The 25,921-nt window shown below is 42.9% G+C and overlaps 2 protein-coding genes and 1 long non-coding RNA gene across 5 annotated transcripts; 1 reads left to right on the forward strand and 2 right to left on the reverse strand.

The window, feature by feature from the left end:
• Positions 1 to 316: 316 nt before the first annotated feature.
• Positions 317 to 5,381, reverse strand: LOC145432254 (uncharacterized). The gene is made up of 2 exons (XR_013912536.1): positions 4,407 to 5,381; positions 317 to 4,133 (listed from the first exon to the last, which is right to left on the reverse strand). It is a non-coding gene; the product is annotated as an uncharacterized LOC145432254 (long non-coding RNA).
• On the forward strand, positions 1,955 to 12,901 carry slc71a2b (solute carrier family 71 member 2b). Its single transcript, XM_026187550.2, has 12 exons — positions 1,955 to 2,313; positions 4,876 to 4,968; positions 5,200 to 5,262; positions 5,381 to 5,508; positions 6,963 to 7,077; positions 7,426 to 7,644; positions 7,735 to 7,848; positions 8,267 to 8,338; positions 9,125 to 9,237; positions 9,322 to 9,419; positions 9,551 to 9,693; positions 9,773 to 12,901. The coding sequence occupies exons 1-12, from the start codon at positions 2,257 to 2,259 to the stop codon at positions 10,001 to 10,003; spliced, it is 1,446 nt and encodes a 481-aa protein (XP_026043335.1). The 5' UTR covers positions 1,955 to 2,256; the 3' UTR covers positions 10,004 to 12,901.
• Positions 10,913 to 24,824, reverse strand: smim22 (small integral membrane protein 22). 3 transcript variants are annotated; one of them, XM_080308964.1, is made up of 10 exons: positions 24,785 to 24,824; positions 23,869 to 24,013; positions 18,861 to 18,976; positions 18,323 to 18,408; positions 18,079 to 18,235; positions 17,860 to 17,996; positions 16,981 to 17,126; positions 16,686 to 16,838; positions 14,900 to 15,069; positions 10,913 to 14,544 (listed from the first exon to the last, which is right to left on the reverse strand). In XM_080308964.1, exons 2-10 carry the CDS (start codon positions 24,003 to 24,005, stop codon positions 14,390 to 14,392), a joined length of 1,257 nt encoding a protein of 418 aa, XP_080165090.1. In that variant the 5' UTR covers positions 24,006 to 24,013; positions 24,785 to 24,824; the 3' UTR covers positions 10,913 to 14,389. The 3 variants fall into 3 exon arrangements, with proteins under 3 accessions (XP_080165090.1, XP_080165091.1, XP_080165089.1); XM_080308965.1 differs by lacking the exon at positions 24,785 to 24,824 and adding an exon at positions 24,569 to 24,774 and having other exon boundaries at positions 10,913 to 14,486; XM_080308963.1 differs by lacking the exon at positions 24,785 to 24,824 and adding an exon at positions 24,569 to 24,774.
• Positions 24,825 to 25,921: the final 1,097 nt, after the last annotated feature.

The following is a 25,921-nucleotide window of genomic DNA, read 5'->3' on the forward strand; positions in this document are numbered from 1 at the left end:
CTCCCATCACTTACCCTGGGTCGCCCCCTCAAGGCTACTGTTGTTGTGATTTGGCACTATATAAATAAAATGGAATTGAACTTTCAAACTTCCACAAGGGGGCGACCCGTGGCAAGTGATTCTACAGAAGCCTGTGGGAGAGTAAGCTCTTCAGCACTGAAAACAGGCAATCGGGTCTCCTGCTTTTAATCTGAAACACTTTTTAACTTCAGTGGTGACTGGGAGATAAAAAAGTCCACATAAAACTTTAAGGCTCGTGTAGCAACAGAAATGCCAAACTCAAAGATATTATAATAAACACACAGGTCAGAATATGACATGTTAAAATACTGGACTATCAACATTTTAATATGACAAATAATGACACAGTACAAGATCATCAGCAGAAAGCAGAAAGTGGAAAACCCTGGCCTATAGGCTTATTGAAATTGCACATTGAAAGTGTGTATCACTAATTGTCAGACTGGGTTTAATAACTCTTATCTTTTCTATTATTCTTCTTATGAAATGAAATCCTTTATGTAAACAGGCAATCTCATTGATATTAAGTTCTCTTTTTCAGGAGAGTATGAAGAGAGACAGCTGCACTGTAAAACGACACATGATCGTGTTTTGGAGCTTTTTTTGCCTGAAGCCGGATAAATTCATAATGTCATTTATAGGTTTATCAGTACTCAGTCAAAGAAGGACCCAGTCTAAACTGTCGTCACTGTTTGACTCTTTTGGCTTTAAGCATTCAGTTTCCTACAGACCTCGCTGCAGCTCATTGTGGTAAAAGAGAATATGTTTTCACAGTTTTGAATATTGAGCACAGAGCAAAAATAATTATAGATCATATTTCTGTTAAACAAGGAATGATTAAAATGATTTACGGTAATGAATAATTTAATGGTTTTTGATTTGTAGATTTTTGAGGGAAATGAGTAAGTTATCTTTAAAAGTCTCTACAGGACAGCGGTGCTTTCTTACAGATGTTACGGTCAGTCCAGTGAAAGACTGCTAAAAAAAATACAGTAAATTCTCAGTAGAAGGATTGCCAGCAAGTTACTTATAATTCCTAACGACCTGACTGTGATTACAGGATACTTATGTGTTTTTATAGGTTAATGAAACAATTAAAACAAGCAAAGGAAACACACACACAAAGAGTGGCGACTTTCAACCCGCAAAGATTATCGATGTAGCTAATGAGAATCACAGACTCACATGATGAAAGAGGTTCACATTCCTCTCTATCTGCCTATGTATTGGTTGAATTGACTGATATTGTTATTGTAGACACAACAATACTTATTTTATGTTGAAGAAGCTATGATTTAAAAAAAACAAACATTAACAAAACGAAAACATAGATAGCGCTGTTATTTTAACTAACAGTTTTGTTTAAAAAATTTTAAATAACTGTGTACCATAAATTTACAGTCACAGCCAGTCAGGCCTTTATTTTGAAAAACCATCACCAGAAGTGCAGTTGGTCACGCGGGCTGCCTTGACGTTTGTGCCCGTGCGTGTTCGCGCTGACGCCAAAAAAGAAAATCTTCCACAGCTGAGTCCCGCCTTTCCCCCGCTTGCTAAAAAGTGATCCATTGTATTGTTCGCATCCCCGTTCGCTTCCTGCCAAATACTGAGCCTCTGCGCTGACCAGTTTCCTCACAGACAACAAAAGCGCTTAACTAAGAAGTTTTTAGTCTGCCATGTTTTATAAATGAGGATTTTCGCTGAAAAAACGACGCCATCACTCTTAATAAGTATTAACAAAACTGCACTGTGCGGTAATATCGGGTCCGGCAGGGGGCGCGCTTTTTAAGCGTAAGTCTCACTGATCCAGAGTCCGATGTTTCAGCTTTTGCATATGTAACAGACGCCCTGAGCAGGAGGAAATCTGATCTGGAAACAGATTCTTTTGGAAGATGGATGTGCGTTTTGTTTTGAATAACCTACACCGCCGCGGGGCGGTGCTTGTCCCACTTGTTAATAGAGAATTCGGCGGTGCGCACGCGGTGTATTCCGGTGATAAAATAGAGCCACAAGCAGCCAGCGAGCAGGTCAGAGCGGAGGAATTCGGCGAAAACGAAAGCCGAGTCTCCTGCTCACAGTTACCGCTACCACGAAGAGCTCCGGGGTCGGGTCCATGATAGCTCAGCAGGGACACATCTTAATCTCACGCGGCGGGGCATTCTGGAAGAGACGGAGACACCTCGGGAGGATGTCCCACAGCGCGAACCGGGAGTGAAAATCTTCTCAGCAAGATGTGAGATGATGCGGGAGAAAACTGCGACGGAGGCCAGCGACATGGTGTTGGTCCGGAGCTCGGTGAGTGCCGTGGGTTGACGTCGCCGGCCAACGTCGGTGTGAGCGGGCGATAAAAGAGGCTAACGACTGCTTTAATAAGCGGATTAAACGGCTTTGATGTCCCGCTGACAGCCATGTTTGACTCACCGACAGAAGCTAATTCAGTTAGCCTGACACGGAGCGGTAAAACAGGAAGCTAATTAGCTGTTAGCAAACTTCGGGCGATAATTAAAGCTTAAAGCATCCAAACATTAAACTGTCGCCGGTCTGGTTCGGAGGTGTGAATGTTCAGAGGTTTTAATTCAGGAGAAACACCGTAAAGAGCCTCGGTAACAAGTAAAAGTCCTGGAAACAGAGTATTGCTGCAGTGAAAGTCCGGAACTAAACCGAAGTACTGCACTCAAATTACATTATAACACTATTACAGTAGTATTACTCCGGCATTAATACAAAGTACATGAAAAAGTCACGATGGGTGTTACGTTCGTTTCTTTATTATCTTTAATATTTTTTGAATAAAGTTTTAAGTTTGTTATTTGAATGATCCTAGGATAGATATCATTGTTTCAAATTCTTTTAAATGTATGTTAACTATTGAATCATTTTCAAGTAGTTAATTTGTTTTTGATTATTTATTTTTCTTTTCTTGTTTTAAATGTATTCCTCTTTTGATTGGTAATGGAGTAGACTGTATGTAAACTGCCATACATGATGTTTGAGTGCACACACTAAGCTCCTTCTAAACTGTATTCAGAGGTAGTTTGTAACCAGAGCCAGAAAATTCAAAGTGGGATTAAAGTGTAGGTTTAAAAAAATGAAATATTAAAATCAGATGTCAAAGCAGTTAAGATCATGTAGCTGTCTGTATTTTTAAAACAAATGCGTTTATAAGGAGAGAAACAAAACTGGGGTGTGGTTATCATTGTCCATCATTATCACTGCATTTCATCCATTGTTGTTGTTTTTTAAAAGGGTGTAAACACAAATGATAGTTGGATGGATGCAACGGGACGCACTGATTGTAAAACTCCAACCCTCCTGCCTACACCCAGGGTTTGGTTTGTTGTGGTTGCATGCACCAGGTATTCACACTGTTGAAATGTCAAATTCATTTGGAGAGCTACTGACGTCCCGTCAGCCTGCAGCGAGCGTCTGTGCTCGATGGAGGCAGCGTCCAAACTATGTGGTGCGACTGGTCTTTGGGCCACTCGTCAGCCGGCTGTGCAGAACAATAAAGTTCTAACAAACAAACAGCTGAAGTGAAATGGTGTTAAAGACAAAGTGTCCGCTGCAGCCGCTGTCTGGACACTTCGTGTGTGTGTTTTCTTTCGTGCGTCTTCTGTTCCCTGTGACCTCTGCTGTCACTCTTCTCTGTATCGGTGAGGTTATAAACCAATCAGCATTCGACCTACGCACAGCTGAGCTGCTGGGTGTTTAGAGGACAGTGCAGGAGAACGTTTGCATAGGTGGAAAATCCCGTTGTACGCAAATGGAGAGCATCTCTGCTGAGCCGACAGTGCTGTCTCCACATTTACAGTTTCCACTTGTCTTTGGGGTTCAGACTGTTTGAAGACACCCAAAGTGTCGTGAAGCTACATCAAACAGTGTGGTGGGAAGCCTTTTTGCAGATTTTCTTTGCAGTTGTGGTTACTACTGTTTGCACGATGCCAGCAGCTCTGCAGATTTTGCCACATTAAAGTTTCCATAAACGCAGGCGACACTCTTCAGTCGACTGAGCCCATGGCGGCATTTACTCCCCACAGAGCCTCAGACTCAGAAAACTGCAGTTCCTCCAATGTCCAGCAGAGGCTCCAGCAGTGAGTCAGTCCCCACAGACGCACCTGTTTAAGAAAGAAAGTGTACTTTATTGGTCCCCGTGGGGAAAATCCCTCTCTGCATTTAACCCATTCCCTCAGTGAAGCAGTGGGCAGCCATTGGGCGCCCGGGGAGCAGTGTGTAGGGATCGTACCTTGCTCAGGGGTACCTCAGGGTAGCTGTTCAGGGGAATCGAACCCCTGACCTTCCGATCATGGGGCCACCACTCTACCTACTGAGCTATCCTCTGCCCTGTTTAAATCCAGCTTACTGTTACAGAGATTTATAAAACCACTTACCTGAACGCACCTTCCCTGTCTCAGCCCCGGTAGTTACAGCCGCGCTCCTCCAAACAGTTTCTTTTTCACAAGTTTTAACAGATCTGTGAAAACAGCCTTTTCTTACTCTGCACCGTGCTGCGAGCTTCAGCTGGAGGACAGATTATGTGGGTTAAGTTCCAGCTGATGAGGAATCACTGGAGTCGGTACCTCCTCCTTCCTCTGCTCCTCTTTAAGACGTTCTCGGTGTCTCGCATACAGCACAGTCTTATTAGCCCATAACGATGCTGAGTTTATCAAAAATGAAGAAGCGATGCAGCTGAATGCTGGAGGACAAACGTGTCTGTGGGTGATGCTTCCACTGGCTTTTAAAGCACTTTTCTGAACTCTGATGGGTCTTAAAGTGAAAGCAGCTGCTCTAATGTCATCATGTTAGCGGGACGCATCACAGGAAGTGAGGTTAATGCGTCTGCCTCTCTGCTCGCCACAGCACGGCCGAAGCCGAGCCAGAGTGACTCACGCCGTGGTGGTGATCTTCTTGGAGTTCTTTGCGTGGGGCCTGCTCACCACGCCCATGCTGACCGTAAGTACACGCACACCTTTTGCTAAAATGTGTAAAGTGTTAAAGTTTTCATGAAGTTTTCAACCTTTTCCTGCAACTATAAACCCCAAAGTGGGATTATTAAAACCTTGAATGTGTCCTCGCTGAAAGCATCACATGACCAAAAATGATCTACAGGCTGATGTAATAAAGGGCGAACCATCATGGCGTCTACGTGCTGAGGAAGTGAAAGTAGTGTGTTTGTGGTTTCAGGTCCTGCGCGATGTGTTTCCTCAGCACACCTTCCTGATGAACGGCCTGGTGCAGGGGGTCAAGGTAAACCGCTCGGCTGTTTACTGTCAGCGCAGCTTTCAGCCACTTCTCCTCAACTTAACGCTTGTTGAATATTACGATATCATGGCGTCTCTGAGTTTGTATTTCTCTGTCCGTTTAGGGTTTCCTGTCATTTCTGTCGGCTCCTCTGATTGGTGCTCTGTCAGACATTTGGGGCAGGAAGTCCTTCCTCCTCATGACAGTGTTCTTCACCTGCGCCCCCATCCCCTTCATGAAGATCAGCCCCTGGTGAGACTAACGCTCTTTCTCAGTAATCTTCCTCTCGGAGATAAAAACATGAGTGAAGAAGTAAAGAATTACGAGCATTTAAATTTTTGGTTACAGCTTCAAACACGAGCACAACACAGAAAATGGCACATAGCACATACGACACTCTTCATAAAACATGAAAGAAACGCGACTAATCAGAAGAGAAGGATACAAAAATATTCAAAGGCTAAGTAATCTAACTGAGGAACGGTCGACGTCACGATCAGCAGAGAGCTCGTCCCTTGATCGTTCTGTTTACAGCTGAGAAACGCCGTGTTTCACAGCTCGCTGAGCTCAGCTCAGTTTGAAATCAGAGCATCTGTGGTTTGTTTTGTTTATAGTTAGCTTGAAACTGGAACCCTGCTAACTCGACTGTAGCTGCACCCACTGTAGCTGCATGCCAACATCATGTGGAGAGTAGAAAACAGTAGAAATATAATCGCAGACTCCTTATACGCTGATATGCCCCTCAGCAGGCTTACAGCCGTAACCAATCAGAAGAAAGTTGTATGAAGGAGGTGGAGCTAAAACAGCTGCTTGTAGTCCTGCTGCAGACTGGCTCCAAGAATAAAGATGTCGTCTTATGTTTGGACTCGTTTTTATGTCCTCGATGATAAAAATCACATGTAGAGTAAACTGGACTCTGGGCTGCTTACAGGCGTGTTGGACCACATGTAAAAATCACAGTGGCGTGAAAACAGGCTGAGTAATCAGTGTTAGCTGAGGAGAAGGAACGACGGCTCCATTAAGCTAGCAGTAACAGGCTGCTGCTCAGCCGTGCGTGACAGGAAAACTCTGGACTCTAATCGCCACAGCTGTCACATGTTGATCATGTGAGCGGCTCAGGATCAGCAAACACGCTGAAGGCACACTGGCCTCCTCCTCCTCTTTTTCCTGCTTTTCACCCAAACACAGGAGTTACAGTCACTTCAAAGTAAAAAAAACGCACCTATGTTGGATTTCTGCTGGACTGCAGCAGCGATCAGCTGATGTCTGACTGTCACAGAGTCACATGGTTCATACATTTCACAGACTCTCCAATAAAAGACTAGATTAGAGTGTTTTTGGTTTAACGACCGTAACATCAGAGTCACAAGACGACAACGCTTCCCTGAAAGCAGAGCGAAAACGTTAACTCTTTAATCCTCACATCACAGGAAGTGAGGTTTCCTGTGTGTGTGTGTGTGTGTGTGTGTGTGTGTGTGTGTGTGTGTGTGTGTGTGTGTGTGTGTGTGTGTGTGTGTGTGTGTGTGTGTGTGTGTGTGTGTTTAACAGTGAGAGAAGTTAAAAAGCATGATTCGATTATTTTGAATTTGATGTAATTCCTGAGACACTCTATAAGTCTCACAGAACGCTGTTTCCCCACCTGAGGGGTCTCTTATTTTGAAATAAAATGGAGGTGTGTGTGTGTGTGTGTGTGTGTGTGTGTGTAGGTGGTATTTCGCTCTCATCTCAGTCTCCGGGATTTTCGCGGTGACCTTTTCGGTAATCTTTGCCTACGTCGCCGACATCACAGAGGAACACGAGAGGAGTACGGCCTACGGACTGGTACGCACACACACACACACACTCACGCAAGCGCACACACACACTAACTAAACAAAACATCCATGTCATACATTTCACTTACAAATATTTTAGGATGGTTGAATCGTAGAAATATTTTTATTAAATGTTAAAAGTCACGATGACTCACAGATTATATCAGTTATAGTCACAGATGTAAAAATCAAAATTCAGTAAAAATTTGAAAACAAGTTCTTAATTCCAAATTTTATTTTCAGAAACTGAAACATTTTCAGGTTTGTTTTAAAATTCTGACGTTTCAAGTTTGAAGCCCTGCGCCTGAGGTCAAAGGTGGGTTATGTGCTGATTTAACCTCCCCTCCCTCGCCAGGTCTCTGCGACCTTCGCGGCCAGCCTGGTGACGAGTCCGGCCATCGGGGTCTACCTGTCTGGGCAGTACGGAGACAGCCTGGTGGTCCTTGTTGCCACGGTGATTGCTGTGGCAGATATTGCGTTCGTGTTCTTCGTCGTCCCCGAGTCGCTGCCGGACAAGATGAGGCTGACGTCCTGGGGGTTCCCCATCTCCTGGGAGCAGGCCGACCCCTTCGCCGTGAGTCTTTTCATCGCTGTTACAGCTTTGACGTGCTCTGCGCTGACTGATAGATCGATTGATCGATATTTGTGTTTTTGGTGTGTTCAGTCTCTGCGTCGGGTGGGGAAAGACACCACGGTGCTGCTGATCTGCGTCACCGTGTTCCTGTCCTACCTGCCTGAAGCCGGGCAGTACTCCAGCTTCTTCCTCTACCTGCGACAGGTAACGCACAGACAGCTGTGACCAGCATGTGCTGGATAGACTCAGGAGGTCAAAGCTACACGTTCAAGCGCAGGAACACTTATTTGTTCCCTCAATCATCAGGATCAGGAGAGTTATGGGATTTAAATGATGAAGCATCTCCACCTTTATTCAGTGCAGCTCAGTGAGTCCCAAAGTGTGGCTTGCCACCCCCTGGTGGGCCCTAAAGGTACTGCAGGAGGGCTGGTCAGACATTATATTTAATTATTTTAATTGTGTATTTAAATTTTAAATTACCCCCCCCCCCCCCCCAAGAATGAAACAAAGATAAAAGTGATGTTTTTTTTCTTTGCCATACGCAGATTATTAGAAAACGACTATGAATCAATGAAAACCCGAAGGCGGAAACACTGATGAGGTTTTCATCTTCATCTTTCAGGTGATCGAGTTTTCTCCGGCAGCCATCACCGGCTTCATCGCCATGGTGGGAATCCTCTCTATAGTCGCTCAGGTACGCTCGTCCTCACAGAGTCGCACCGTCTGCTAACTTTATGTGAACGTGTTCAGCCGACAGCCAAAGACCCGACGATGTTAGAGAGAAACAATCCTGAAACTGTTAACCTGCTGTGGCTGCACGCGCGTCTGTTTGAGATAAGATGACTCCTTACTGTCATTGCACCGTCATCTTTAGCACAGAAGTACAGTGAAACTGTCCCACGTCGGCAGCGAGCGCAACTCAACACAATGCAGTAAACTTGTAAAGTGGAGAAAAGATGTGAAGAATAAATTAAAGAATGAGTGTTCACTGTGCATTAATGCCTCAGCTCTGTAGGTCGCCTCCAAAGATGAGCCCACCATGGTGGCATCATCTGGGTGGGTACTGACACAGTCATGTGTGCCCAGAGTGTAGAGTCGGGGGCTGAGGAAAGATGGGGACCGACTGTAACTCTACACGGTCAGAGAGAGAGTCTGATCCAACAGGGGGTGGTAACAGGAAGTCCAATATCCAGCGGTCCCTGTTAGTCCGGGAGCATCGTATTAAAAACAGCTAACGCCCGCGTTGTTCCAAGTGGGAGACGGTGCCGTGGAGCGTCTTCAGCTGAAAGCCCTCAAAGTGTGATTTGTTTTTTTTTTTACTCTAAATGCATGCTGACGTCACAGTGTTTGTTTCAGGTTTGTTCATTTAGTTTGACATGAAAAGCTGCGGTAACCCGTCACACAGACGACAGTTTGTCTTTCTAAACCCTGTAAATGTGTTGCGTCCTGATTTCTTCACTGTACGTCTCGTGTCTGTCAGACGGTCTTCTTCGGGGTTCTGATGAGGACCATCGGTAAGAAGAACACGGTTCTTCTCGGCCTGGCCTTTCAGCTGTTCCAGCTGGTCTGGTACGGCTTCGGCTCCGAGCCGTGGTGAGTCCCAGCGTCTCGCCCGTGTCGTTTCCTGTTTCCTGTGAATGATCTGACCTAAACGTTTATCTGCTCGCGTCCTTACAGGATGATGTGGGCAGCAGGAACTGTAGCGGCCATGTCTTCGATCACCTTCCCGGCAATCTCTGCTCTGGTGTCACACAGCGCCTCACCCGACCAGCAAGGTGAGTCGAACCTGACCGTCCGAAGGGGCGTGTCTTAAACAGGGTCTGTGTGGCCGTGGTTTGTATCAACATCTGACTGTGTCACATGGATGAAGGTGGTGCAGATGTGACTGAGGCGTCTGTGTGTTCAGGTGTGGCACAGGGGATGATCACAGGTATCAGAGGCCTGTGCAATGGTTTGGGCCCGGCTCTCTACGGCTTCATCTTCTTCCTGTTCAATGTGGAGCTGAACGAAGGGGAGCCGATGGCAGGAAGATCCACAGCAAGCACACAGGTGCGTAGAAATGCGCCTTGCTGATTCTTTCCTCGCTGTTCTGTTTCCCGTAACGAGTCGGTTCTCTCTCCGTCTGTAGAAGCTGGTCGTCCCGGGCCCGCCCTTCCTCTTCGGCGCGTGCAGCGTCATATTTGCTTTAGTTGTCGCCTTCTTCATCCCTGAGCGCCACCAGCTGGCCGAAGTCAAGACCTGCACCGCCAACAAGGCCGGCAGCAGCTCCGCCGCACACGCTCAGAACGGCAGCCCTCTTGCCGTGCCCATCAGCGACACAGAGGACCTCGAGCCGCTGCTGCAGGACAGTGTCATGTGACTCGTAGGCAGTCTGGCCAATTACAAAACAGAGTCTTGTATGCAAGTCCCTCCCCCTGTTAAAAAAAAAAACAAACCCTCTCTTCCCCCGATCCAGACCGTCGGGGAACGTTAGGCGGCGGCCTCCCCGGCAAACCGCTTTTTATCTCACTGATATCACTCACCTGTGACTCCTCCCATTCTTTGCCCAGGTGTGTTTGGGCAGGTAGAACCAAAGGGCTTTGAAGTCTTGCCTCAGTAAGAGTCGAGATCTCTCCGTTAAAACAGATCAGCAGAAGTAAAGTGGTCGTGTAGTCGTGCAGGATCGCAACGTTTTACTTTACGAGCCAATCGCAGCGAGGACGGGACCAGAGAAGCCAAAGCAACTGACAGCAGCCTCCCATACCTGTCAGTCAGGTCTGTACCTGACTCCACCCGTCAGGTTCGCAGAGGTGAGGCCATCAAATGCTCCTCATTGTACGGGCCGTGAAAGCTGACACTCAAAACTACGTTGTTGTTTTTTTTTTTTTTTTTTTAGGGGGGGGGTGTTTTTTGGATCGGAGGGCGAATCTTGGCGAGGACGAGGAGGTTGGAGCTGCTCGGGATTGTGGGATACAATACCAAATCATGATGAGATCCAGGTGTTTGTTTTCTGTCTGGATCTATTTGCGCTCAGACTTCCCGTCACACAGAGCATGTGCAAACTGACTGGCTATGATGTCATTGCCCTCTCCCGTGCATATTTGGGAGAAATCCGAGTAAATAAACGGCGTGAAGCTGGAGGCGTCATTTAGCTCCGCCTCATTATTTCATTATTTGGTCTCCCAGTTTAATAGTTTTAATTTACTAATGTGGCGTTTTTGCTTTGAGCTGCAGGTGTGGTCCTTTTGTTTCAGTGTAGATTTTCCTGCGTTGATCCAGTAAACGGGACTCGGTTTGACTTCAAATCAACATTTAAATGCATTTCATGTATTTATTTATTTATTTCATTTTTCTCAGCCCTGATTTCAAACCTCCGCCCTATAGACGGTCTCATGTTTTGCCTCCTCCCATCCTGTAGAGGGCGCTGTACTGCTGTTTTATAGCCTAAGGCTGGACGAAGTCTGCAGGGTTGGAGTTTTTACAGCGTGGATCAAATTAATATCAACGATTTCACTGAAAACCGAGTTTTCTCTGAGCCGCAGTGACAAGTGATGGCTTTAAGGACAGAGAGCACCACCTAGTTTTTGCCATTGCTCCTCCCACAATCTGAGCCTCTGCGGGTCACCACCTCCTCCTCCTCGTCTTCTTCTTCTGTTTTAATACTTGAAGTTTGTTTCTGTTTGACCTGAAAGTGCTCTCCCCGTCCGCCTGCCCCTTCCAGGTCGGACAAATCAAACGCTCCAAGTTACTGATGCAGTTTGAACCTTGGCGGTCCCGAGGCGGCTGCTCACAAACCAACCGGTGCCGTGTTTTATTACTCTTTTGTGCTTATTTTGCCTTTTTGTTACAGGCTGTATTTCTCAGAAGGTCAACAGATCGGTTTAAAAAACCTGATCAGTCGTTTAAGTCGAGTTTTCTCCCAGTTCAGGTTAAAAACCATCGCATGTGCGCTCTGTGCAGGTTCTCACGTTTGCCCCTTAAAGCTTCAGCCTTCATGATGGGTTCATGTCACGTATGTATTTTTGTGCACAGAGCTCCGGCGGTCCTGGAGGTCTCTTCATGTCCAGTTTGAACCAGTGAAACCAGTTTAAGAGCACATGTGGGGCTCCAGCTGTTGCTTAAAGACAGATCGATGAATCAATGATCTTGTGAACCAGAGCACAGGTCAGGTGCGTTTACCTGCACAGCTCGGCTACTGTAAGTGGAATATAACTCGTGCTGCATTCAGGCTCTGTTTCTGTGTGGGAGATGATAGTTTTTGACAGTTTAAAGTGACCAAAGGTTCTCTGACAGATGACGTCACCTTTGAGTGGTAGTTCTTCCTTATTTTTCCTTTTTTCCCCTGAATGCAGCATGAACGTTGTCATGGCTACAGGAACGCCTGATCATCCTGTTGTGACGTTGATGATGATGTAGCTCAGAAGCACAATCGACTGTTAGAGAAGCTCTCGGCTTAATAACCTTTAACCTTTTAACCCTTAACGCCCACTTGCCGATGATGTCAGATGGTTTATTTTCCTATGCTCACCGAGTGTCCTCAAATGCCTCGTGGAGAGTCTTGGATCCCACAGTAGTTTCTCCGAGTACTGAATGCCTTTCTGTCTGGAATATTCTTTAGACTCAGTCCAATTTAAAACTGGATCATTGGAATTTTTTTTGTCTTAAGTTCACAAATTTGTGTCCTTCATGTTGGAATTCAGAACCTAGATTTAGTGATCCGGCCGGATGACTCAATCATTCTTCCTGCTTTTCTGTTAAATCTGACGATGAGATAGATTAGGGCGGCTGATTGTTGACTCCATGATTAAGAGCGAGTCGCTCCATCACGTCGTCATCGTGTCATAAAGTTTTTAATGAATTTCCCCGTTGATGATTCTCCGAAACTGTTCATGAAGTGAAACGTGACGTTTTTAAATGTCAGCTTGTGTTTGGTCACACAGACGATGGAGGCTGTAAATCCTCCTCAGAGGCTTTTTTTTTTCTTTTTTTACGGTGAGGCGTGAAGGCTGACGCGCCAACATGGCCGCCGCAGAGACTGACAGACATTCCCAGATGTTCCTCCTCTTCCTCCTCCGTGCAGACCTTTTGCTGATTGCTGCACTTTAATTTCTCTGAACGTGTGCCTGAATCACTCGTGTTCATATCACTTTTATATTTAAACCGAGAGACGTGTCACGTATTTTGCTTTTGCTCTTTTATCTTAAGAACATAATTTTGAATAATATCTATGATAACGTGAATATTAATAACAATAAAGAGAAACGTGTGACATTTGAAATGTGTTTATTTTTTATTCAGTTTAATTTGACTTTTTTTATTTAAAAATTAATTTTTTATTGATTAAAACAAAGAAAAGTATTTGTTTTGCATTTTATTTCCTTGTTATTTTTTCTTCTTTACTCTAAATTCAAGAATAAAAAAAAAAACAAAAAACAAACCAACATTTCCTTTATAAATATACAAAGTCCACCTAACGATGCAGCGGTTTGTCGGTCCTCCCTCAGCAGCAGTAACCTGCATGATGGCTCTGTGTGACATCATCAGTGCTTCAGCTCGTTCATGCTCAGCTCTCTGAAGCATTCGTACGTTACTTTGGTCAACAGACAACATGAAGTGTTCTGATTAAAGATCGACCAAATTAAACTTCAGTTTATTTAAATTAGAAAGTTTGTCAAAAATGCGCCCATTATTGAAAAATGTGTGTTTACAAACATTAAATAAAAATAAAGTCACAAACGTCTGAATCGAAGCAGCTTCAGTAAAATTCACAAATACAAAAACGTTTTTCTCCATTTTACAGAAACTTTTTAAAAAAAAAAAATTTTAAACAGCAAAAACTTTTCTATATTTTAATGCACAAATCAAAGCTGCTAAGTTCGTAACTATGACAACCACAGAAAAATACACTAAAAGAAATCATAGAAATCAAACCTGATAAACAGAAAATCTCTATTTGGTCACAACTTTCACACTTTGAACAAAAAACTACATTTACACAGAAAACATCAGCTGATAAATGTGAGAAATGTAAAAGTGAATAAAAATCAAATCTGCTCAGGATCACAAAGAAATCAGCTTCAGTCTGTTTTTATTGATTTCAACTGAATTCGATTTTGAAATGAAGAGATTTAGACAATCGACATCTTCAAAACTAAAAGAAAAAAGATTCATAAATAAAACAGTTCAGTGATCGATTAACAGGAATTGGAATTGATTTTATCTTCATCAATATTTAATGTAAATATATGAAAGTTGACACACTTCCAAAAACACATTTCGACTGTAGCGTCTCGATTTTTGTTAAATATGATTTTTTTTTTCCATTTGATGTTTTAATGTTTGAAGTCTGACAAAAAAGCAACCAGCATCAGAAATAAGCTTTTTTTTTTTATTAGATTTTTTTTCCTGTAACTTTTATGTGAGCATGTCTCTATGTATTCGGTTTGTTGTATCATACCCAATAAATATACTCTGAATAACATCTTACATGCAATACTTAATTATTAATTTTAATAATGCAGTTTGAAATAAATTACAATGACCTGAGATTAATGCATTCAGTGTTTACGTGAACGTCCTGCTGATTTTATTTTTCCCAGATTCAACGATTTAACAATAATTAGTTTAAAAAGAATATTAATAAAGGACTAAACTTTAATATGTTAACTTATAATTTCGAGCTAGTATGAAAGATTAAAAACACATTTTCACGTCACCTCCCATGTTAACCTCTGTTAGCATCCTCTTTTGAAATTCCTCAGTGCTGTCACCCTTCAGTCATCATCCTCTCAACCTTCACTGGCTTCCTCCTCCTCAAAGCAGGCAGGAAATGGAGACTTTGGTGGTGGCGTAGGGGACGGTGTCTGGCATGGGACAAACCCCCCCAAAACACATGAGGACGGGTTGTTATGAGTGTGAAGTCTGATTACCGACAGGACGAAAAACACTTAGTAAATATTACAGTGAAGAGTGTTCCTGTTATTAATGAAAAAAAACCTGAAAACAACTAATAAAGGTGATTATAATAAAGATGATTCAAAGAAGAGATCACTAATCAGTAAAAGTTTTCTGATGTATTCATTTAGTTAACTTTATTTTTTTATACACTTTAAATCCAAACAGAAAATTCAAAAACGTCTCCACACAGTTTAAAATGAGAATATTTCTGATGATCTCGTCATCATTAAGTTCACACTTTACTTCAGCAAAGCTCTCATATTTTAGACTTTTGTGTAATTGTAAAGTAAAAAGGTGAGAATCTGGCGCTGAAACTCACCTCTGTCCTGCAGTGAGCTGATGTACGCTTCAATGAACTCTTTCTCTCCACTATCCTTCACCTCCTCTGCCTCCCTCTGCTCCCTCCACCTCCTTCTCACACCCTCTTTCTTCTTCTCCTCTTTCTTCTTCTTCTCTTTGCTCGCAGGGTTGTCGTAGAGGCGAATGAACCTGAAGAAGAGCAGAGACAAACATTAAAAAAAGTTCTGACCCCTCTGAGCTGACTCACTTCAGGCTGCTCCTCTTCGTGAAACACCGCTGACCGTGACCTTTTGTGGCCCTCTGTGGGTCTTATGAGTCACCAAATTAATGATGAAGGCCAGTGGAAATCAAATTTACCTCTTACAGCAGACTTACTGCTGTAAATACAAAAGGTCTGAGAATGGTTCCCTGTGGAACACCTGCACTGACTTTAAGGAGTCCTGAAACATTTCTGAGGTTCTCTCTGAGCGCAGCTTTTCCACATGAATGCTGTAGTCTACTGAAGCAGCTGTTCTGATAGTAACCTTATCTGACTCCAGATGTAGTTTTAATCCACCATTGACACTCAAGGTTTTTGTTAAGCAGGACAAGTTCAAGATGGTTCGGTAATCATTAGGGATTAAGGTTACCACCTTTATGTAATGGGAACATCTGTGCAGCCTTCAAGAAATTTGGAATTTTACCCTATTTATCACTGCGCCAGTTGTTTTCTGACCAAGAAAAAAGATTTCTTGGCTTTATAAACAAACCATTTAATAACACAAATCAGATGTAGCATGAAACTACAGAGATCATACAAATCCACTATTCTTAAAATCAAAAATTCTAAAATTCACAGATCTGGTTCATTTTCTCACAGCACAAATTATGTATAAAGCAATAAATAACCTGCTTCCTGACAATATTCTAAAAATGTTTTCTAAAAGGGAACGGGGATACAATTTGAGGGGGGAATTAAATTTAAAACATCCTCGTATCCGCACAACATTAAAAGTTTTTGCATCTCTGTGTGTGGAGTGAAGCTGTGGAACAGACTAAGTAAGGATATGAAGCAAAGTCCAATTTAAGGATATGGTTTTTACAGGGAAAAGGTAGAGATTTGATAGGGTGTTCTTGTCTAATATTTTCATGTGTGTGCGGGTGCACGGGTATGTTGGTGTGGGTGTATATATATATATATATATATATATATATATATATATATATGTATATATATATATATGTATATGTATATGTATATGTATATATATGTATATGTATATGTATATATATATATATATATATATATATATATATATATATATATATATATATATATATATATATATATATATGTTGTGTATCCTTGAGGTGTTAATGGGGTTATTGAAAATGTGTATATGTGCGTATGTGTATATAAACGTATGTATGGATAGATAGAAACATATGTATATATATTAAAAAAAAATACACATGACATAATGTAATTGCTAGATAGATAGTGGAAAAGGGGTGGGATTAAATAAGCTTATGCTTCTTCCTGCTCCTTTTTGAACATGGACGTTATTTGGAGTTGTGGTTGCTCGTTTTCCTTTTGTTTTGCTTTGTTCATTTGTCTCTTTTAATTCTATTTTGTTGTACTTTTTCAACATGTTCAAAATAAAGATTCAATCAATCAATCAATCAAACTGAGGAGCTGGTGTGGAGGTGGGTTGCAAAGTGGTCTGCAGAGGCTGCAGCAGCTATAAGCTGGTTAAAGCTGCTGTGTGACATTTGCCACCTGGATGCGTGCTGGGTGGAAGTCTGTGTAGGTGTGGTCTGTGTACTTGATTTCGGGGTTGTTGCAGAGTTTAGTTGGGATGCAGGTGAGTTCGTCACCGCTGACAACGATCGTCGCCAGCGTGGTGATGTTGGCGAGACAGTGAGGGAGGTAATTGAAGTTGTTCTTGTGGATGAACAGGGTGACGAGCTGCTCCAGCCTGCAGAGACAAACATAAGCATTCAGACCTCAGGACGCTGACACCCTCCCCCGAAACACTCAAGAAGAGCTGCTGTCACAGCTGAAGCCCAGGTGATCTGCCTGGTGATCCACCTGGAAATAGTGACGACATCATCAGTCACCTGTCCATGTCCTGCGGCAGGTCGGTCATGCAGTTGTTGCTGAGGTCCAGCAGCTCCAGGCTCGTCATCCTCAAAGCGCAGATGGGGATCGAGACAAACCTGTTCTCCGCGATGTCCAGGTGGACCAGCTGCTTCAGGCTGCTCAGCTACAGAGAGACGACGCACAGTGACATCATCAGCACAATGTCCAGCAGGGAGCGACGTCTCTGGTTTAAAAAGAACTGATTGGATGGAGTTCTATGAGCCTCCTGCTAACTTGACCTGAGGTCTACCTTACAATATAAAGCACCTTGAGGTGACTGTTGTTGTGATTTGGCGCTGTATAAATAAAGCTGAATTGAACTGAACTTGACCTCTGAACACCATCCTGATGGTCCTGAAGGACAGTTCAGCATTTTTGGGGGGCAATAGTAAATTTGACCCCTGATGGCGCTTCAGGTGTTCACTTTAATCCCATGCTCAGTTCTGCAGAGTGTCAACCTCCGGGCCTCAAGAATAGAACAATAATCAACGCTGCAGTTCCCCTAATTTCCCACCCGAGGAACCAACAGTGAGTTTGTCCCTCAGGTGCTGCCCAAACAGAAACCGGCCAACGCCTACAAACTCTGACATTCATCTTTCTCTCCTTTGATTAATCTGGACAAAGGAAACCAGCAGAGACGCCACAACGCTGCTCATCTCTTCCTTTAGTTTCAACTACTGAAAAAGAAAATAACTTTTCTTGAAGTACAAAATCTTACTAACTGTTTAACTTCTACCAAATAGTGGAGCCTTAAAAGCACATAAACAGGCAAACAACATAGTTCATCATCTTAAAGTTTTTGTGACACTGAGCTGCTGCCAGGGACTGATGATGGATGTACAGCTTGACCCTCTCACCTCAAACGGCAGCTCGGACAGGTTGTGGTTTCCCGCGAGCTCGAGTCTCTCCAGTTTCTCACAGTTCCCAAGCTCTGGAGGAACTCGGGACAGTCGGTTGTAGCTGACGTACAGCTCCCTCAGCACTGTCAGTTTACCTTAGAATACAGACGGAGGAATTATTTCGGTATCGTTTCCCATCCTCTCAGGTCGTTCAGACTCTGTTTGTGTATGACTCACCAATCTCGGGCGGCAGCTCAGTGATGGCGTTTTTGGGGATGTCCAGAACGGTGAGCTGGGTAAACAGAGCCAGGTAGTCAGGCAGTTGGCGGATCCTTGTTCTCCTCACGTGCCACTCTTTCAGGTAGGTCATCCACTGCAGCTCATGGGGAAAATCCTGCAAATGATTTTTTTTAATCACTCTGGTTTCCTGAGAGAAAGCAAACTACAACACGTTTAAACCACAAACTTTTAACCAACTTACCATCCAGCGTTCTCCCTCCAGCTGGAAGCTCAGTTTGACTTCATTGGGATCCTGCTGGACTTCCTGACACTGCTGCTGGTCTGACTCTAACAGGTATACAACAACGTCAGCAGCAACTACAGCAGAGTTTACTGTAAATTCATGTATTTAACTAAACTGAACATGAAGAAACATCTGATAGGACACATTAGCTGGCATTAAAATACAGCCTGGCTATAGTTTTGTGTAGTACCAATTTTGTACCACCAGATGGTACCATATTTGAAAGAAGCTCAAAAACTTTTTACATAATGACATTTTAAAAGGTCCTCTCAGAAAACGATGCAGCCCAACCTTCATCCCTTAAACTCTTCCTAAGATGACTAAAATTAGCAAAACTAAGCTTAACTCTGTTATTAAACAGTCCAGTGGTGGCTGATTTTGTAGTTGCATACAGTTTTCCATCTGGTGACTGTATCTGATGATTTTATGTCAGTTTTGGTGCCGTACGCCTGCCAGGACGCTGGACGACTCGTGCAGGCCTGTCCACTGTGTTTACCCGTGCACAGCTGAATGTCTGTCAAGGTCGACCTCTCCAGGTAATGATGCAGCAGGTTGAGCTCGGAGGTCTTCAGGGTCTTACAGTAGATGCGATACTGCCACTCCTGGTCGATCCTGCGCACACAGAAATGTTAACCAAGTGTGAGCAGCGCCACGCTGATGTCAGATCAAATTTCAGCTGCGTGGATGTTCCCGTTTATCCTCCAAACTTCTGACCTTTCTGCCGTCTGCAGGCCAGACTTCACTACGCTGCGTTATAAATAGTGCGCTGTGTGTTCACACGGCTGAAATCGGCCATGACTCTCACACTTTATGAGCAACAACAGTCAGCTGGGTCTGACTCAGTCAAGTTCAAATGCTTTATTTACTCAACAGACCATGGATTGGATTTCTCAGATTTAGCATTTAATCTGTTATTAGACTCAATTGACTTCTCTCAAAATGTAAAAGAACCCACCCACCACTTTAATCACACTCTAGATCTTGTTTTAACATATGGCATAGAAACTGAACATTTAACAGTGTTTCCTGAAAACCCTCTCCTGTCTGATTATTTCCTGATAACATTTACATTTACAATAATTGATTACACAGCAGTGGAGACTTTATCACAGTAGATGTCTTTCTGAAAGCGCTGTAACTAAGTTTAAGAATATAATCCACCCACTGTTATCATCTTCAATGCCCTGTACCAACATAGAGCAGAGCAGCTATCTGAACGCTACCCCAACAGAGGTCGATTATCTTGTTAATAATTTCACCTCCTCACTACGTACGACTCTGGATACTGTAGCTCCTGTGAAAACTAAGGTCTCTAATCAGAAGTACCTGACTCCGTGGTATAATTCTCAAACACGTAGCCTAAAGCAGATGACTCGTAAGCTGGAGAGGAAATGGCGTGTCACAAATTTAGAGGATCATCATTTAGCCTGGAGAAATAGTTTGCTGCTTTATAAGAAAGCCCTCCGCAAAGCCAGAACATCTTACTATTCATCACTGATTGAAGAAAATAAGAACAAACCCAGGTTTCTCTTCAGCTCTGTAGCCAGGCTGACAAACAGTCAGAGCTCTGTTGAGCCAACCATCCCTTTAACGTTAACTAGTAATGACTTCATGAACTTCTTCACAAATACAATTTTTATCATTAGAGAAAAAATTACCAGTAATCATCCCACAGATGTAATATTATCTACAGCTACTCTTAGTACCATTGATATTAAGTTAGACTCTTTTTCTCCAACTGATCTTTCTGAGTTAACTTCAATAATTACTTCCTCCAAACCATCAACGTGTCTTTTAGACCCCATTCCTACAAAACTGCTCAAAGAAGTCCTGCCATTAATTAATGCTTCAATCTTAAATATGATCAACCTATCTCTAATGATCGGCTATGTACCACAGGCCTTCAAGCTGGCTGTAGTTAAACCTTTACTCAAAAAGCATCTCTAGACCCAGCAGTCTTAGCTAATTATAGGCCAATCTCCAACCTTCCTTTATATCAAACATCCTTGAAAGAGTAGTTGTCAAACAGCTAACAGATCATCTGCAGAGGTTTATTTGAAGAGTTTCAGTCAGGTTTCAGAGCTCAGCACAGCACAGAAACAGCTTTAGTGAAGGTTACAAATGATCTTCTTATGGCCTCTGACAGTGGACTCATCTCTGTGCTTGTCCTGCTAGACCTCAGTGCAGCGTTCGATACTGTCGACCATAATATCCTATTAGAGCGATTAGAACATGCTGTAGGTATTACAGGTACTGCGCTGCAGTGGTTTGTATCATATCTATCTAATAGACTCCAGTTTGTGCATGTAAATGGAGAGTCCTCTTCACACACTGAGGTTAATTATGGAGTTCCACAGGGTTCAGTGCTAGGACCAATTCTGTTTACATTATACATGCTTCCCTTAGGCAGCATCATCAGAAGACATAGCATACATTTACACTGCTATGCAGATGACACCCAGCTCTATCTGTCCATGAAGCCAGATAACACACACCAATGAGTTAAACTGCGGGAATGTCTTAAAGACATAAAGACCTGGATGGCCGCTAACTTAGGGCTGCTCGATTATGGCAAAAATGATAATCACGATTATTTTCACTGAAATTGAGATCACGATTATTTGACGATATTTATTTAACCCTTTAAGACCTACCATAGAACCAAGTCCGCCAGAGCTTATATATATATATATATTTTTTTACATGTTGTAGTGCCATTTGTGGGAGCATTTCAAGTTGCTATACATCAATACAACTGTTATAGCCCATATTTTAATAATATGTATGCATTAAGTCCATAGTAATTACATAAATTGCAAAAAAGTGCAATAAACCACAAAAAAATTGAAAATCGTTTTTTTTTTTTTTTTTACATATATTTCTAATTGGGAAAATTTAAGAGGTTTATCCCTCAAAACTTTAAATACAAAAAAGTTGCAAAAAATAGTTTACAACAACAGGAAATTTATTTTGAGTGTCTTCATAGTTTTATTTTGGAGATACAGCAATTTTTATATACTGCAGCAAAAACAAAAAAAACAATCCCATGATGCAAATTTGCAAAGAAAACAGCAGGTGCATCAAAATAAACTATTTCCAGCAGTGCAATTCGAGTTCTAAGCATCCCAGCAACTATTCAGAAAAGTCAGACATGACTTATAAAAACACCAGTATAGGCTTTTAAGGCCTACAAGTAAAAAACGACATTTTCCGCGAAAATGACGTCACTTCCGGTTTCGGCCAGAAAATGGCGGACATGCGATAGTTCGCGTTGACGTCTTTTTCAATGTGGGAAGTGCTATGAACAGCTGATCGATCAGCAAAGCGTGTTTCTGGAATATTATGTTTTTGTTCCTGCAAGCCCTTTTTATGCAATTTTTGCAAAGCTTTATGTGGAAGGAAACCGTGACCAAGGACAAGCTGATGGCATCAGATGTAAGTACAACTCCTCCGGTTTCATATGCAAAACAAACTATTGCGCTAGCTTATGCGGTTCCGGTTCTACAGGGATTTAAAGGGTTAACAATAACAATGTGTTGAATAATGACTTTAAAAAATAATATAAAACAGTGTGCAAATACTGATAACAGTGCAAATGTTTGCAATATAAAAAATAAATGAAAAATGTAAACATCTGTGTTTATTGAACTTTGCAGTGTTGCTCTGTGGTGCAGCTACACTGTAACAAAGTTTACACACTGTGTCTACTTGATCCACGTCTGACTGAACCCATAATGTTTCCACACCACTGAAGTTTTTTTACCTCTCTTTTCAACCAACAGCAGTCACTCTCCTCTCCAAATAACTTCTGCTTAGCTTTCCGAGCTTCCCTTGGGTCCTCTTAATTGTTGTGACACGTGTTCGAAATGCAGAGAGGTGCGCTCGATTTGCCACACGGAGTAGCGCGAGAGTAAAGCTTGAGGGAGGGGCTAATAATCGGCTCAGTCATTTTTAATGATCGTTGAAAGCCCAGATCGTAATCGTGATTAAAATTCGATTAATTGAGCAGCCCTACGCTAACTTTCTGCTTCTTAATTCAGATAAAACTGAGGTTATTGTACTCGGCCCTGAAAAGCTTAGAAATATGGTATCTAAGCAGATTCTTCCTCTGGATGGCATTACCTTGGCCTCCAGTAACACTGTGAGGAACCTTGGAGTCATTTTTGACCAGGACATGTCCTTCAACGCACATATTAAACAAATATGTAAGACTGCGTTCTTCCATTTGTGCAACATCTCTAAAGTTAGAAATATCCTGTCTCAGAGTGACGCTGAAAAACTAGTTCATGCATTTATTACTTCCAGGCTGGACGACTGTAATTCATTATTATCAGGATGTCCTAAAAACTCCCTGAAAAGCCTTCAGCTGATCCAAAATGCTGCAGCAAGAGTCCTGACAGGGACTAGAAAGAGAGCATATTTCTCCTGTTTTGGCTTCCTGTTAAATCCAGAATTCAAAATCCTGCTCCTCACATACAAGGTATGTGAGGCATTCACTATCTCTACTTTCAAGATTAGGCTTCAAACTTTCCTTTTTGCTAAAGCATATAGTTAGGGCTGGACCAGGTGACCCTGAATCCTCCCTTAGTTATGCTGCAATAGACGTAGGCTGCCGGGGGATTCCCATGATGCATTGAGTTTTTCCTTTCCAGTCACCTTTCTCACTCACTATGTATTAATAGACCTCTCTGCATTGAATCATATCTGTTATTAACCTCTGTCTCTCTTCCACAGCATGTCTTTTATCCTGTCTTCCTTCTCTCACCCCAACCAATCACAGCAGATGGCCCCGCCCCTCCCTGAGCCTGGTTCTGCTGGAGGTTTCTTCCTGTTAAAAGGGAGTTTTTCCTTCCCACTGTCGCCAAAGTGCTTGCTCATAGGGGGTCATATGATTGTTGGGTTTTTCTCTTTATCTATGAAGCGCCTTGAGGCGACTTTTGTTGTGATTTGGTGCTATATAAATAAAATTGAATTGAATTGGTTCGGTTGAGCAGAGTTTGATTCACAACAGGCTACAAAATCCAACGCTATCATGACATCATCACCTGGAAACCCTGGCATATTTGGATAAAAACACTTATGGGACACAAAGGTGCTGATGTCAGCTTGACCAAAGGCGGGACCTCCACCAGAATGGCATCGCTGGAGATACTGGCTGCTCGATATGTTACCGTAGCGTTAGAAGATCAAATTCTGAGGAAGTCTAACTCTGCTGGCGGAGCTCTGGAGATGGTGAAAAACCAAACTGCACTTCACAAACCTGCAGACTGGGTCCTGACACAGACTCTCAGTAAAGAGCCCGTCATGAACATTAATGAATGACAGTTATGTTTTGACCTGATCAGAGAGTTCTGTCTCATCTATTGCAGCTGTTTGTGAGCCGGTCGTGGTCCAGAACAAAAAGCACACCTGACACCTGGCTGGTTTAAGGTGGGCAGGCAGACTTAAAACTACAAATGCGGGCCAAATGTTCTTCATCAGTTCTGTGGGTTTTTGCGTCTTACCTGGTGAGGGCGCTCTGCTCGATCCTCTCCTTCTCCTTCTTCTGCCTCTCTCTGTGCTTCTTCACTCGGACCTCCCACATCCCTCTGATCAGAGAGAGATCGTAGACCGGGACGTCCAGCTTCCTCTCCGGACCCATCTCTGCTGCTGAGGAGGAGGAAGAGACCAGGATCATTATCTGAACATATCCGGCTTTAAGTTTAAACAGATTTACCCAGAAAAATTTTCTGTAAAAACCTAAAGCTGACTAATGAGCCACGTTTTCTTCTTTGCCTCTTTCTTCAGCTCATCTCTACGCTGATAACAACATCTGAAAGGTTAAAGAGCATCTCTGAAAAAGGAAGCTGAACATCGCGGGAAAGTGAAGTCTAGAGCATTTACAGAAACTCTCAAACAGGACCCGGCAGTTTAAATATAGACTCTGAAGTAAAACTACCCAGAGTACATCCACACTGAGCTCTTTGTCTGGAGCTCAAGGCTCACGTCTGTTTCTTCTTTGTTAAAAATGATCAGCTATCATTCAACCATGAAAGCTGCAATTAAGTTGTAAACCAGTCTGATCTTTAAATATAAAAGTACTGATGTTTATGAAATGACGCCATCCCGACGACACAGGAGGGAAAATTCTAGAAAGACATCAACAAGTCTGAAAGATGTAAAAAAAAAATTTTTAAAAACTGAACCGTTTTTGAGGGAATTTACCTTTTTTAAGTTTAAACGCGCAGTTTGGACTGAACCACCTGAAACCTCTAAACAAAGTGAGACAGGAATGGTTCAGTCTGAGAGACAAAGGGCTCTCCTCCACATGTTCACCACCTCAGAGCTGCTGGTCTGACTGAAGACACTTCCTGTTCCTGTGTGGATCGTACCGTCTGTAAACGCAGAGCAGCCGAGGCTGAGAAACTAACGTGCTCTTACCTAAGAGTCCTGCTCCAGACCGGCTGTCCGCTCAGTGACCAGCTTGTTTACTGACACACACACAAACACACAAACACACACACACACACACACACACACACACACACACACACACACACACACACACACACACACACACACGTGATATGATCGTGTGTGTGACTCAACAAGCTATTTTTACCAGCTGAGATATGACTCCTGCTGTGTCACATGACACTTATACATGAGTATTTATGTTTATGTTCATTATAAGCATAAAACCTGCAGTTCCTCTAATGTCCAGCAGAGGCAGCAGAAAGAAACAAACTCTTTGGTCTGTAGAAAAACTGGTTAAACTGGCTTAAAGTTTGCATCATTGGGGGCGTGGCCTCTTTGACTGACAGGTGGTAGCTCTCTGCTCAGCTTCACCTGAACTGGACCATGTTTGTGCTGTTACTAATAACACGTCTGCTGTGAGGTCGCTGTACTAACATACCGTCCAACAAGGCGACAGCTTTATTGAGTCAAATTTGAGGATTTTGATTGGATGCTACTGAACACTGATCAGGAAGTATCTGTGTGAGGTCATCATCTCAGCATGTGAACTTTTTAATCTGACAGTGAAAGTGTAGTAAAGGAGGGTTCAAACGAAGGGGAATGTAAGTATGCCGTAACAAAAGTAAAACTCTGACAGATAATTCTGCTTTATTAAGGGAGGAAGCTGAAGGTAATACATGTTGTGGCTCGTGAAAAAGCAACACTGACAGAAATGTGAAATGATAAAAAAAGATGTATTCCCGCAGTGCCTTTCAATTCAGTTCAATTTTATTTATATAGCGCCAAATCACAACAGCAGTCGCCTCAAGGCGCTTTATATTGTACAGTAGACCCTACAATAATAGATACAGAGAAAAACCCAACAGTCATATGACCCCCTATGAGCAGCACTTTGGCGACAGTGGGAAGGAAAAACTCCCTTTTAACAGGAAGAAACCTCCAACAGATCCAGGCTCAGGGAGGGCGGGGCCATCTGTTGCGACCGGTTGGGGTGAAAGAAGGAAGACAGGATAAAGACTAGGGATGGGTACCGGTATGGCACCGGTTCTGGCATAAACAGTAGTAACCAGACCGAAAAACAGCGCACATTTCGGTGCTTTA

This window comes from Astatotilapia calliptera, chromosome 12, assembly GCF_964374335.1.
Source record: "Astatotilapia calliptera chromosome 12, fAstCal68.1, whole genome shotgun sequence".
Taxonomy (NCBI): Eukaryota; Metazoa; Chordata; class Actinopteri; order Cichliformes; family Cichlidae; genus Astatotilapia; species Astatotilapia calliptera.

What these genes read in the sequence shown, in the direction of transcription:
- slc71a2b (XM_026187550.2), top strand. Translation starts at nt 2,257, where the DNA reads ATGATGCGGGAGAAAACTGCGACGGAGGCCAGCGACATGGTGTTGGTC. An exon ending in TCACCACGCCCATGCTGACC is followed by an intron (nt 4,969 to 5,199) that starts GTAAGTACACGC and finishes TTGTGGTTTCAG; the next exon opens with GTCCTGCGCGATGTGTTTCC. An exon ending in TCTTCCTCTACCTGCGACAG is followed by an intron (nt 7,849 to 8,266) that starts GTAACGCACAGA and finishes TTCATCTTTCAG; the next exon opens with GTGATCGAGTTTTCTCCGGC.
- smim22 (XM_080308964.1), bottom strand. Translation starts at nt 24,005, where the DNA reads ATGGGTCCGGAGAGGAAGCTGGACGTCCCGGTCTACGATCTCTCTCTG. An exon ending in AGACATTCAGCTGTGCACGG is followed by an intron (nt 18,409 to 18,860) that starts GTAAACACAGTG and finishes TATACCTGTTAG; the next exon opens with AGTCAGACCAGCAGCAGTGT. An exon ending in CTGCCGCAGGACATGGACAG is followed by an intron (nt 16,839 to 16,980) that starts GTGACTGATGAT and finishes TTGTCTCTGCAG; the next exon opens with GCTGGAGCAGCTCGTCACCC.